The 15124-nt window shown below is 34.4% G+C and overlaps 1 protein-coding gene across 1 annotated transcript in view; it reads right to left on the reverse strand.

Annotated features, from left to right (window-relative positions):
- LOC148953613 (sodium-dependent nutrient amino acid transporter 1-like) overlaps window positions 1–15124 on the reverse strand; it is a 163884-nt gene that overhangs the window by 137718 nt on the left and 11042 nt on the right. Inside the window, exon 2 of the mRNA XM_089088034.1 lies at window positions 5088–5183. Within this exon, the coding sequence (XP_088944160.1) occupies window positions 5088–5183 (96 nt within the window). The remainder of the gene's footprint in view (window positions 1–5087; window positions 5184–15124) is intronic.

Below are 15124 nucleotides of genomic sequence, written 5' to 3' on the forward strand. Positions count from 1 at the left end.
ACCCTTGCACTGAGGGCTCTGAAGGGGTTATCATCCTAAAAGACCTAATTTCCAGAACTTTTGACTACGTTGAACAAAATGGATATCTCAAAATTTTTATTGGATGTTTTTGGGAAAATGGTGGGCGTTGATGAGGGTTTGTTGCCCTTCAATCACTTTCGACTATTAAAAGGGCACTAGTCTTTTCAATTTTCAATTGAATGAGCCCTTTTTGATGTTTTTACAGCATCGCTTTCTATAAAAACCTTATATGCTCCCAGGGCATAACTAACAACCCTTGCCCTGAGGGTTGTGGAGGGATGGGTTGTCATACTTAAAGACCTAATTTCCAAAACTTTCAACTATGTTGAATGAAATGGCTATTAAAATATTTTGATTGGATGTGTTTGGGGAAAAGGTGGGCTAGAGAAGGGGATTAGTTCCCTAAAAGCAATTTCGACAATTAAAAATTCACTAGCACTTTGAATTTCCAATAGAATGAGGCCTTTTTTTAAGTTTTTACAACAAAGATTTCAATAAAAGCCTTATATGCCCCAAGGGCGAAACTTATAACCGTTGCCCTGAAGACTCTGGGGGGAGTGTCCTGCTCAAAGCTATAATTTCCTGAGCTTTAAGCCGCGTGGAAGAAATGGCTATCTCAAAATTTTGATTGGATATGTTTGGGGAAATGGTGGGCGATGAAAGGGTGTAAGTTGCCTTCCAATCACTTTCGACTATTAAAAAGGGCACTAGCCATTTCAATTTCCATTCGAATGAGCCCTTTTTGAAGTTTCTATGACAATGCGTTCTATAAAAACCTTATATGACCTCAGGGCCAAACTCACAACCCTTACCCTGAGGGCTATAGGGGAGCTTGCTCCTCGAAAATCTAATTTCTATCTGGAAATCAACAACGGTGAAAAAAATGGCTATCTAAAACTTTTGATTGGATGTGTTTGGAGAAAAGGTGGGCAAGAGAGAGGGCTTAGTTGCCCTCAAATCACTTTCGACTATTAAAAAGGACAATAGACCTTTGAATTTCCAATCTAATGAGCCCTTTTTCAATTTTCTACGACAAAGATTTCAATAAAAACTTAGATGCCACCAGGACATAACTTATAACCCTTGCCCTGAAGACTGCGGGGGAAGTCTCCTGCTCAAAGATATAATTTCCTGACATTTAAACTGCGTGGAACAAAATGGCTATCTAAAAATTTGGATTGGATGTGTTTGGGGACATGGTGGACTAGGATGGGGTGTTATTTGCCTTCCAATTACTTTCGACTATTAAAAAGGGCACTAGCCATTTTAATTTCTAATCGAATGAGCCTTTTTTGAAGTTTCTACGACAACATGTTCTGTAAAAATCTTATATTCCCCCAAGACATAACTAACAACCCTTACCCTGAGGGCTGTGAGGGGGTTTTCATCTCCAAAAACATAATTTACAGAACTTAAAACTACGTTGAATAATGGTCATCTCAAAATTTTGATTGGTTGTGTTTGGGGAAAAAGTGGGCGTGAGAGGGGGGATAGTTGCCCTCCCATTACTTTGGACTATTAAAAAGAGCACTAGCCCTTTGAATTTCCAATCAAATGAGCCTTTCTTGGAGTTTCTACGACAACACCTTCTATAAAAACCTTATATGCCCCCTGGGCATAGCTTACAACCCCTGCCCCGAAGGCAGTGGGGGAGTGTCCTCCTCAAAAACATAATCTCTATCTGGACATCAACTATGCTGAACAAAAAGGCTATCCCAAAATTTTGATTGGATGTGTTTCGGGAAATGGTGGGCGTGGAAGGGGTGTTAGTTGCCTTCCAATAACTTTTAACTATTAAAGAGGGCACAAGCCACTCCAATTTCCAATTGAATGAAACCTTTTCAAAGTTTCTACGACAACTTCTTTAATACGAAGTGCCCTGCTCTACAGGAAAAAAAATAATAAATAATACATTGTGCCAATATCGTTCTTATATACCCTCAGGGCATACCTTAAAACCCTTGCCCCGAGGGTTGTGGGGGAGTGTCCTCCTCAAACACATATTTTCTTTCTGTAAATCAACTACGCTGAACAAAATGGCTATCTCAAAATTTTGATTGGATGTGTTAGGGGGAATGATGCGCGTAGGGGGGGGCTAGGTGCCCTCCAATCACTTTCGACTGCCCCCAAGACAAAACTTACAACCCTTACCCTAAGGGCTGTGAGGGGGTTGTCATCCTCAAAAACCTAATTTACAGAACTTAAAACTACGTTGAATAGATGGCTATCTCAAAATTTTGATTGGATTTGTTTGGGGAAAAGGTGGGCGTGAGAGGGGGGTTAGTTGCCCTCCAATCACTTTCGACTATTAAAAAGGGCACTAGCCCTTTGAATTTCCAACTGAATGAGCCTTTCTTGAAGTTTCTATGACAACGCCTTCAATAAAAATCTTATATGCCCCCAGGGCATAGCTTACAACCGTTGCCCCGAAGGCTGTGGGGGAGTGTCCTCCTGAAAAACATAATTTCTATCTGGAAATCAACTACGCTGAAAAAAATGGCTATCTCAAAATTTTGATTGGATGTATTTCGGGAAATGGTGGGCATGGAAGGGGTGTTAGGTGCCTTACAATCACTTTCGACTATTAAAAAGGGCACAATCAACTTTCCAATTGAATGAGCCAATTTCGAAGTTTCTACGACAACTTCTTCGATACGAAGTGCCCTGCTCTGAAGGAAAAAAAAAAATCATACATAGTGCCAACATCGTTTTTATATGCCCTCAGGGCATAACTTAAAACCCTTGCCCCGGGGGTTTTGAGGGATTATCCTCCTCAAAAACATATTTCCTATTTGGAAATCAACTACGCTGAAAAAAATGGCTATCTCAAAATTTTGATTGGGTGTGTTTTGGAAAATGATGGGTTTGGGGGGAGGGGGCTAGTTGCCCTCCAATCGAATGAGCCCTTTTCGAAGTTTCTACGACAACTCCTTCGATAGGAAGTGCCCGGGTATGGAAGAAACAAAATAATAAATAATAGATTGTGCACAAATCGTTCTTTATTTAGGCAGCGCTATCGCGCTGCCTATGAAACAAATAATTCTTGTATCCTTAAAAAGAACTTTATGAGATTTGAGAGACTCTAATCCCCGATTCCATGTGTTTTTTTTTCTTTACTTGGTGTTCATTAAAAAAAATTTTTTTTATTAATTAGATAATTCTTGTATCCTTTAAAAGAACTTTCGGGGTTTGAGAGACTCTGTTCCCTAATTTCATGTGGTTTTTTTTCTTTACTTGGCGCTCATTAAAAAATTAAGATTTATATTAAATAAATACATTTTTTTTCTCCTTTAAAAGAGCTTTATGGGGTTTGAGAGACTCTGTTCCCATGATTCCATGTGTTTTTTCTTCTTTACATGGCGCTCAATAAGAAAATTAAAATTTGTTGTTAAATAAATAATTCTTTAATCCTTCAAAAGAGCTTTACGGGGCTGTAGAGACTATTCCCTGATTCCATGGGTTTTTATTGTTTACTTGGGCATTCATTAAAAAAAAAAAATATTTTTTATTAATTAGATATTTATTGTTTCCTTTAAAACAACTTTACGGGGTTTGAAAGACTCTGTTCCCTGATTCCATGTGGGTTTTTTTGTTTACATGGCGTTCATTAAAAAAACGAAGATTTTCTGTTAAATAGATAATTCTTGTATCCTTTGGAAGAACGTTACGGGGATTTGAGACGCTATGTTCCCTGCACTGTATATATAATTATAACTAATTATATGTACAGTGGTTCCTTGATTCCATGTGGGATTTTTTTTACTTGACGTTCATTAAAAAACGAAGATTTTCTGTTAAATAAATAATTCTTGTATCCTCTAAAAGAGCTTTAAGGATTTGAGAGACTCAGTTTCCAGATTCCAAGCGTTTTTTTTTTCTTTACCTGGTGTTTATTAAAAAAAACAAGATTTTCTGTTAAATAATTCTTGTATCCTTTATACGAACTTTACGGGGTTTGAGAGACTCTAGTTGCTGATTCCCAGTGGGTTTTTCTTTACTTGTTGTTCATTAAAAAACGAGGATTGTTTTGTTAATAAAAATAATTATTTTATCCTTTAAAAGAGCATTACGGGGTTTGAGATTTACTGTTCCCTGATTCTATGTGTTTTTTTTCTTTACTTGGCGTTCATTAAAAAAAAACGAATTTTTTGGTTAAATAAATAATCACCTTAATCGTAGCAATATTATTCTTATACATAGCACTAATCTCTTTAATATACTTATGTGTCACACCATCCAAGGACTAAGACCTTAACTAAAAGCTTTTCTATAAACTGAATAAAACATCTGTTTATAATCTTTAAAAATGAGCATTAATGGTGTCTGATTATTCAGATATTTCTCAATTATAAATCCAAGACTGAAAATTGGGTTGATGCATCCTTTCCCTTCCTTAAACCACACTGTTCTTTCTCTTAAAATTTTATCTGTAGCATTTCTTACTAGAAAGTATTATCATTCTAAGTAATTTACTTGCTACAGAAACCGAAAAATACTTCTATAACTACCACACTTATTCTTAACATCTTTCTTTTGAGGATGTTCAATTTTCGATCTAATTTATTAAAGTTAAATTTTGACGAAAGTTTACTGACCATAAAATAAAAATGAATATGTTAAAATAACTGATCTATGCTTCATGTCTCGTAAATGATGATACAATCTTGGAAAACTATTAAGCCAAAAAAATAAAACTTTCAGGAATAGATCTAAGGCCAAAGCTACATTTCAAGAAATTACAGGTGGAGGAGACCGGGGACAAAAGAATTCTTAAAATCTAGGGATTTCGTTTTGATGTCTTTTATTTTTCAATAAAAACACAGAAAAGTGAAGTTTTCAAAGAAAATACCAAAAAAATAATATATATTCGAAAAAATTTATTTCTAAGACCTTAAGAGAGGGGGCAAAAATATTAGGGACAGGGCAATTGAAATGCCAGGCAATTTAAAAGACAATAGAAGCAATCCAGGGGATGATAGTTTTTTCCTCGAAAAATGCAGGGGAAAAGGTTATAGGTATTTTATTCAATAAAAGTTAGAAAAAATCAAATTTTGGAAATAACTTACTTGGATGTTTGGTTCATTATTCGGCTCTTTGTCTAATACTGTTGTACTGTCTCGAACAAATCCTTCATTTACATGTCCATTACTACCTCCATGTCCCTAAAACAAATAGAAAAAATGAAACAAATAAAATCAAAATAGAGTTATAATAATTTAAGTCAAACTAAATTTACCAGCTTCAGTCAAGTCAAATTAGCAAAAATTAAAGGTACAAAATAAAAAGGTGGCTTATGTGACTTAATATTATATAATTTAAAAGTGCGAAAAGTACTTATATATTACAATATATATTGATGTAAATGAATAAATAAATCTTAAAACGAGTGAAACTTAAATTGAATATGCCCTTGCCTTGAGGGTTGTGGGAGAGTGTCCCCTCCCCTGGATCCGCCACTGCCTTACACTCTCTGTTTCTTTCTTTGTTAGGGAGGAGAGCAGATGCCTAATAGGTATCTATTATCACATTTGCGCTATAAATGGGAGGATATTAGAGGTCGGGTTTAATCCTAAAGGGTGGGGGGACGGGTCTGACTGTGCACAACCTTCCCGTTGGTGGCCCTGTTTTCACTAATCTTTGTGCACGACTAAAAAACAATAAAACATCGAAACCTTATTGCCCTTATGACCTTTAGTTTTCTATTTTCTAAAACTTAGTAACATAAGAAAATTAATCTAAAAAACCAAAATAACTTTACACAGAGATAACCATTCACAAGCAATATATAGAGCTATCCTGCCATTTGCGCTGCAAATGCAAGGATATTACGAGGTTGGACAGACCTGTCCTCCCATTTGCGCTCCAATCCCTTTTGACTATTGAAAAGGGCACTAGCCCTTTGAATTTTCAATCGAAAAAGCCTTTTTTGAAGTTTCTAAGACAACGCCTTCTATAAAAACCTTATATGCCCCCAGGGCATAGCTTAAAACCCTTGCCCAGAGAGTTGTGGGGGAGTGTCCTCCTCAAAAATATATTTTATATTTGGAAATCAACTACGGTGAACAAAATGGCTATCTCAAAATTTTGATTGGATGTGTTTGGGGAAATGATGGGCATGGGGGGGGGGGAAGGGGGTTAGTTACACTCTAATCACTTTCGACTATTAAAAAGGGCACTAGCCCTTTAATTTCCAGTCGAATGAGCATGTTTTGAAGTTTCTACGACAACGCCTTCTATAAAAACCTCATATGCCCCCAGGGCATAACTTAAAACCCTTCCCCTGAGGTTTGTGGGGGAGTATCCTCCACAAAAATATATTTTCTATATGGAAATCAAATAAGCTGAACAAAATGGCTATCTGCAAGTTTTTTTTGGATTTGTTAAGGGGATTTATGGGCGTGGGAGAGGGGCCAGTTGCCCTCCGAAAACTTTCGATAATTAAAAAGGACACTAGCCCTTTAATTTAGATTAAATTAAGCATGTTTTGATGTTTATACGACAACGTCTTCTATAAAAACCTTATATGCTTCCAGGGCATAACTTAAAACCATTGCCATGAGAGTTGTGGGGGAGTGTCCACCTCAAAAATATATTTTCTATCTGGAAATCAGCAACACTGAATAAAATGGCTATGAAAATTTTGAATGGACGGATTTGGGGGAATGATGGGCGGGGGGGGGCTAGTTGTCCTCCAATCAATTTAGACTATTAAAAAGGGCCCTAGAACTCTCGATTTCCAATCGAATGAGCCCCCTTTGAAGCTTCTATGACGACTCCTTCCATATGGGACAAAAAGTGCCGCTGGGAAAAAAAAATAATAATAAAACATTGGAGCCGTATGGCCTTTACTATAGGCAACGCTACAGCGTTGCCTCTGATTAAAGATACAAAGTAAAATAGTGATTTTTGTGGTTATATTTACCTAACATGGCCGTTAATGTGTCTGAACACTCATAAGGTTATTTTTTGCTCAAAAAGTGCCTCTTCAGATAATTTTTTTTCCATTATTTTCTATTAAAGACACAAAACAAAATATTGAATTGTGCAATTTTATTGACATAACGTTTCTGTTTGAGTGCTTACAGCCTGAAAAAGTTCACTTTGTGCTCAAAAAGTGCAAAATGTGCTGAAAAGGTACCGGAAATGCAAAAAGTACCTCTTTTTAGATTGTCAAAAGCAGAATTTTTCCTTTTTCTAATTAAAAATACGAAATAAAATAGCAACTCATGTGATATTATTGACGTAGTTTGACCGTTAATGTGTATGAAGCCCTAAAAAGTCACTTGGTGCTCAGTGGTGGATCTAGATAGGGGCAAGGGGGCACGTGCCTCCCCTCTAACGCAGTGGCAGATTTGGGGTTAGGGTTGGGACCGCTTAATCCGGATTGGGTTGGAACACTGTAACACTCTAATGTTATTTTTTGTAATTGATTTTTATTATTTGACTTATAAATGAGTTTTTAATTGTTAGGACTGTTTCTTTTTCCAAACAAGTTCAAAACAAAGTTTCAGTTACTTTCTGTGGTCTCTGTTATATTTTACTGATGGCGTATATCGTCTAAAAGTATTTAATTAAATTTAGATTTATTATGAGAATCTGTCCGTATTACCATAAAAGCCAATTCGGAGGTGAAAATCTTTATTTCATATTAGAAAGAAGGGGAAACTTAAAATCATAAGTTCCTTAGGCTGTCGAAATAATATTTTAGGATTGTGTTAACATTTTGGATTTCAATTAGCAAATAGTGGCCACTTTACTTCCTATTTTTATCTAATTAAAGCTCTGCATTTTATGACATATCACCACCCCTATTCGTCGTATATTATTAAAGTAATTAATTAAAGTAATTAATTAATTTAAAGTAATTAAACCAAACTCTTTAGAAATACCTGAACTTCAATACAGCTTCGTATAAGTATGCACCTAAAACTAAGTATATGATTCGGAATACTCTTTTAAAGGTCGGAGTAACCATTTAAGAAAAATGGATTTTCAAAAAATTGTTTATAAAAGGAGGCAAATAATCATTTGTTAATTTTTTATGCAGGCAGTATAGATGCATCTCTGAATTTCCAGTTTAGTTCAGTGGAATGGCATGGATTTTTTTCAAACATTTAGGCCTACTAATGAAATGTTGAGAAAAAGTGGAAATTCACCACTCTGATTCACCACGAAAATGGAATGCAACTACAATATTACTTCAGAATTTCTCACCTTCTCAACGGCAACCAGTCATAAAATATACTTATGTTTATGTATAAGAACAGTATATATTTATCCATAAAATTGTATGTACTGCCATCTGTACAGCTAAGGATATTTATGCTTATTATCGCTATTGCCTACCTATCATATTTCTACGATTAGTTGTCTTTAAATCAAAGTTTTTTTAGGACAATTCTCTTACTTAATGTAAGAGAATGGCAACCAGTCATAAAATATACTTATGTTTATGTATAAGGACAGTATATATTTATCCATAAAATTGTATGTACTGCCATCTGTACAGCTGAGGATTTTTATGCTTATTTTGGTTAATGCCTACCTATCATATTTCCACGATTAGTTGTCTTTAAATCAAAGTTTTTTTAGGACAATTCTCTTACTTAATGCTAAATTGGAACCAAATTTCTTTTTCCTCAACAGACATATCGAGATTTAAACTTTTGAATTGAATATCTAAAAATAAAAAAATAAAAACTTTAATTAAAAATCCTCCACAGCTCGAAACCCTGAAAACTTAAATTACCAATCTGTACCTACCAAATACAAAAATACCAAACACTTAATTTTTTCGTTTTTTTAAGAAGTATTTCAAATGACATACTTATTTTGAAGCACATACCTACATACATCTTTATTAGAGTTCATATTTTTTCTTGATGAATAGATAAATAGACCTGGATATATTTTAGGAAGAACAGAAGAGGAAATTACTAACGAAGAGCTCAAAACTAACTGGACTCTAGACTGACAGGACTAGCCATTATAAACGTTCACCAAAATATTGAGATAAAGATCGACCGTGTGATAAACAGATGTGGCGGGAGTAGAAAGAGAAAAATTGACTTTTTTTTCATAAAATTGTGAATTTTGTAATTTAAGTACAAAAAATGAAAAGATACGCTATATTGTTATGAAAAGCGAAATGTTGATTAGTAATTTTTTGAAATTTCGTCAAAGTTGACACTGTTTATTAAAACACTATTTTTAAAGAGAATTAGTGATTATTCAGTGTTTTATTGCCTATGCTTAAAACCCACGTTTTGAATGTCTTCTATGTATTTCTATCTCTTTGTTCAATGTTTCTTTTTACGCCCTTAAAGGAACTAGTATTTATCTTAATCCTCATTTCCTACTCTTTATTACCGTCATAATTACTAAGCGATGCCATATAGTTAGGCGACATACTAAATGGTTTAACCTATACAAATAATCACAAAGACTGCATGACTCCAAAAGATGGTTCAAGATCAACTTTTTTTGACGATACAAAGCTTAAATCACTCGCTATAGTATTCAGAAGTACAAAGGCTAAAAATTATGCAGAAAATATTAAATATCAGTATTTTGTTTTAGATGGTGACCAGCTTTTTGTTTTTTTTTATGGTGGGATGACTTTTATAACTTACCAGTTTTTGCATCAATATTTTTACGTCGTTTGAACTTCAACAGATTTATTAGAACTTTAATCTTCATCAGATTTTAGATTAAATTTAAGACCATTTCCACTACCTACATACGACGCACAGCCTTTGAGGTTAGCTTTAAATTGCTGATATTTCTTTGTTCACAAGTTTATTGAAGCAACCTATTATAAGCCCCTCGCTAGGGAAAAATCCTGGCCCCTCCCCCCCTGTTTGTGCTAAAAAAGTACAAAATGCGCTTAAAAAGTACTAAAAGTGCAAAAGTGCCAGAAGTCTCAAAGCTACAGATAAATACAGAAGGAGATTTATTTGGAGAGGGGTCTCTAATTATTCTCTAATCTCCATTTATTCACTGAGATTTTTAAGATAAAGCTTATCAAATGAAAGCTGTAGGGTGACAGCTTCCCTGTAATTGTAAAATAGAAATTTCTGTGTAAGAGAACATTCTTTTAAGAGAACAAATATAATATAAGAGAAAACATTCTTTTACTTAGTGACACAAATATTTGTTTAATTTGGCGTAGACACAAGAATTCATTTTCATGACAGATTCATTTTACGGAAAATTAATTTCCATGGAAAATTCCCTAAAATAGCAATGAAGAAAAAAAAACGAATGATATGTATGAATATACTTTCTTGACGTTACATTACAACCACATAAAAATTAGAATAATAAAAAAATGACATAAAACTTGTTTTTTCTTATATTAAATAATGGAATCGACACAATGGTGTTACCATTTAGTAACCTACTATTTTACAATTAGTAGCCTAATTGTTACTAATTGTTACTAATTGTTACTAATTACAATTAGTAGCCTATTTTACAATTAATATTACAATTAGTAGCCTACTAATTACAAAAAAGAGATCATTAAAAGGTTACACGGATCGAAGAATTTCTCGCAAGTTGACGTAAGAATTTAAATTCTTTGACTCTGTTATTTCCTTGAATATTTTTTTTTATGAAATGTTTTAAATCAATTTATATTCGTTTTACAACGGTTGGTAGAAAATACGAATGTTTGTAAACTTCCTTTTTCTCTTTTCTTTTTAAGAATAAAAACGTTGTTACAATTTGAATTTCAGGCAAAATATTCGATAAATCGTAGTTTTGTGCAATAATAAATTACTCTGATAAGTGGATTGGATGAAGAGGGTTCAAATAAATGGCGTTCACTTCTTCTAATTCCACCGAATATGGTAAGTTTTTTGTCAAATTTGGAAAACCCAGCTTCATAAAACAAAATCTTCAAAAACTATCTTCAAACCCTTACGTGTGAACTCAAATAGCAGAATTCCGCGTTCCAGAGAGTAGTATCCGCATGTTGATGAACAGACTTTGTATTCAAACCCGTACGTGTGAAATTAAATAGCAGAGTTCTAGTGAGTAGTGAGTAGAATTCCAGTGAGTAAAATTCCAATGCCAGTGAGTAGTTTCCCCATGTTGATGAATAGACTTTGTATTTACAGTTACATATTTGACTTGAGTAGTGGCGCCCTCTCAAGGAAATTATAGCCTAGTAACTGATGTAGCATTCCCAAGGGCTTCTGATTAATGGATAATTCTTCTGGGCTTGGTCTTTTCTGGCAGGCGTTTTTGAGCTGAAAAACCTCTTCCCAGCTATTTTTCTACTATGGGTTGCCTCCCTGTAGTAGTATAATATTGGTAGGAATGATCCGTTTCTAAGCCGGCTTAAGTGCTTCGGTGTAGGCTTGAGAAGTTGTGTTGGTCTCTTTCCTACACTGGTATCCGGAACCATTACTTTTCCTGAGACCAAAATAATTTCAATGATTTAAAGAATATGAAAATTGAACTTGGAATCTTACGACGCTAAAAAATAACTATCGGTATCGACATTTTGACTTAAGAATTCAGACGATTCGAAACAGACTTACTAGGAGTTTCAAAAATTCATATTCCAGGGGTAAGAAGCATAAAACTTGGTGATATAGAATTTTGTTACTCAGTCAGGAAGGATGGGCTACATAGACAGGAAGTAGAACTCATGATGAATAAGGAAGCCACTAAGTCTTGTTTAGGCACAGAAGGTATTAACAATAGAATACTAATCGCTCATTTTATAACCAGAAAGTTCAGGGTATCAGTTATAGTAGTATATGCCCCTGTAGAACCGACTGACGGAAACACTAGTTTCTTCCATGAATTCTACTTAGTGTTACAGGAGCAAATAGACTGGGTCCCAGGTAGAAATATGTTGTTTTTATTAGGAGATTTTAACACCCAGTGTGGTAGAAATAGGGATATATGGTGTCCAAGCCTAGTTAAATTTGGTGTAGGAAAGGAAAATAGTAATTACAATCTAAGATCACACTGGCTATCCATGACGTAAGAAACCAAGAGAGAAAGGGTATAATAAATGAAAAAATTAAATCAAGTAGGTGAGAAAACGAGGAATTTTATCAGTCATTAGTAAAATATGAAAACGAAGAACAAGCAAATATTTCGACAAGGATCCCCGCCAAGTCGTCCTCAGTGCTAAGAAAAATATGCGGACAGATTCTCTTAGATTATACTAGCCGAAAATATTGATTGAGTCTTTTAAAACAAAAAGTTGAACATTTTTTTAACCCGGGAAAGGATAAAACTAACCCTACACTGATTATTGGTGTCTACAGAGTCCCGTGTTCATGTGGGAAATTTTATATTGGTAGGACCATCAACAACTAGGAGAAGGATTGCATGAACACAAAATTTCAATGGGTAAGTCACTGAGATTTGAAAATAAAAATAAAAGTGAAAACTTCGATTCTGCTTTGGTCCTCCATATTTTCGAAAATCTTAAACACGTAGTTATTTTTGAAGAGGCAATTTTAAAAATATACTGTAAATGGCCTACCACAATGTCTTAAGGAGGCAATTGAAATAAAAAATATTATATAAATATAAATTTGGCAATAAATAGAGACACATGAGATATTTCCTTAAGCCCAATTTATAACAACTTAATATTAAAAGACTCAATCGATATTTCCGCCCAGTCTAATTAAAGAGAATCTGTCCATCGTTTCTCCTCTTGTCAAGTACACTTCAAAAGGATAGATTTTTTTTCTTTCTTTCTTTTTGAGCACTGAAGACGACTTGGCGGAGGTCCTGGTCGAAATATTTGCTTGTTCTTCGTCTTTATATTTTAATACTGGCTGATACAATTCCTCTTTTCTCACCTATTTGATTTGATTTTTTCATTTATTATATCCTTTCCTCTCTTGGTTTCTTACGAAAATAGTAATTGCTACAGACTGCTGCAATTTTGTAGGTATGACAATCTAGTTATAACTAATGCAGTATTTGGTCATAAAATGACCCATATGTTAAAGTGGTATTCGCATGATGGTAAGCCAGCAAACCTTACTGATTATGTTATTGTCAACCGAAGGCTGACAGGATCAGTACAAGATACTAGGGTGTATAGGAGTGCTTTTATTGATGTTAAAAGTAAAGATCGCCATCTAGTAGTGTCTAGAATTAATCTAAAGCTGAAATTTCAACAGGGTAACTACCTCCCGGGAATTTATGATTTTGGTAGATTCCAGGATGAAAACTTGAGAGAAACTTTCCAAAAATAGTTGAATACTAAACTGGAGAGTTGAAAATTTGACAATGCAGAAGATGGACGGAATAATTTTAGGAAAAATTTAATTTGCAAAGTTGCTGATGGTGTCTTAGGGAGGAAAGTTAGGAACGCAGCTAGGAATATTAGTGAAAAAACTTTATGTTTAATAGAGAGGAGAAGGGGCTTGTACAGGATTTACCTGAGTGATAGGTCATATGAAAACAAAAGGAATGTAAAGAAAGTGGAGAAAGAATTAGAATATGAACTAAGATGGTGTGAAGTGAAGGTCATCGATAAATTTGCCGAGGCTCTGGAAGGTCCAGCTAGACGGCATAATAGTAAATAAGACGGCATAATAGTACATTAACATGTACTAACATGTTAATAAATTGAGAGGAGTAGTCAATCCAGACTTATCCCAGTTAAAGATAGGAACGGGGCCACAATTAATGATAAGGAAAGAGTTAAAGAGAGATAGGCAGAATATTTTGAGAATGCACTAAACCCAGATAGAGTTGCAGGAAAAGATACAGAGGAAAATGAAAAAATTTATGATACCTTAGATGTGAAGAAAGATTTGTTTTGTAATGAAGAATTAGCGACAGTGCTAGAAAGATTTAATAATAATAACACCCCTAGTGCTGATAGTGTGGTAAATGAGTTTCTTGAATATGGTGGCTCTGAGTTTAGACCCTGGCGCCACGCCGATGAGGGAAGACCGGCAGCGACGGGGCCAAAAACAGTGTGCCACGCCGCATCACCGGCAAGATGTAGGTGGTGCACCGCTGGTGCGATCAATGTTGACCGCAAACATTATTGTTTACATCAGTCTTTCTCAAATCACAGCTTAAATTTACAACAGATTCGAGCCTATTCATGAGTTCAGAACTTCACGAGTCGTTTGCTGAAAACTCGTTTTCTTTGTTGTTCATCAAGAGAAGAAGAAATCTGGTAGAAACGAAATGGCTGTGGTGTTTCAGAACCCTTGCATAATAGTTGACAATTATTAACATAAACAATTATCAAAATTAGTATTTTTTTTTCATCGAGCATTACTACATAAGAAACTTCGAATACCGTATCACAAGATTGTTCAGTTATCAGGGTAAAAACTTTAAATATAAGTTTGAACTTAGAAGCTTAATTTTTTCATAATGCCCTTTGCCTATATCTGTTTTGTCACCTTTAAAACAGTTGAAATGGGCGACTTTGATTGGTTTTTTTTGCTATTTTGGATTCCTAAAAAGCCTTCCATGTATTAAAAACTGGTTTTTAATAACAATTAAATAAAAAATACAATATAAAGTTTTTTTTTGGCTTTTTATAGAATATATGTCATTTAGACTTAGCCTGAACTGCTGCTTTTTTTTATTGCTTTTGGCTGCTTTTTTGGATATTAGTCATTTTTAACTCTAGGGATTCATTCCAAATTATACTCTCATAAGTGCCTAATTTTAGCTAAATTGTAAACTGCATCTAAAATGAATAAATTTATCAAATTGAAAAATACATGATGAACACTTCACATAAGAACACTTCAATTACAATGAAACAAAAAACACTTAACGGTTTACTCGGTATGAAGAACAATGAAGTGCCAGCTATTTTCTTAGGTAAAAAATGAAAAGCTCATCCGTTTTAAATGTAATTAAATAAAATATTATGCAAACTGAAGTAGCTCCAAGAAGATGTTGAGATTTTCTTCCTAGTTCGTCACTTTTAATCCGAGCAAAATGTTATGAGACTTAGTATCAGTTATTGAGTTTAAGCCTTTATTTCCAAATGCTCACAAAAATTACCAAATTCAAGAAAGTCGCAACAATAAGTCACCCGTGGTCAAAATGCTCAACGACTCCTTTTTGATCCCCACCCAGGCTC

This window comes from Artemia sp. Qi Xiang Cuo, chromosome 4 (genome assembly GCF_049724085.1).
Source record: "Artemia sp. Qi Xiang Cuo chromosome 4, ASM4972408v1, whole genome shotgun sequence".
Classification (NCBI taxonomy): Eukaryota; Metazoa; Arthropoda; class Branchiopoda; order Anostraca; family Artemiidae; genus Artemia; species Artemia sp. Qi Xiang Cuo.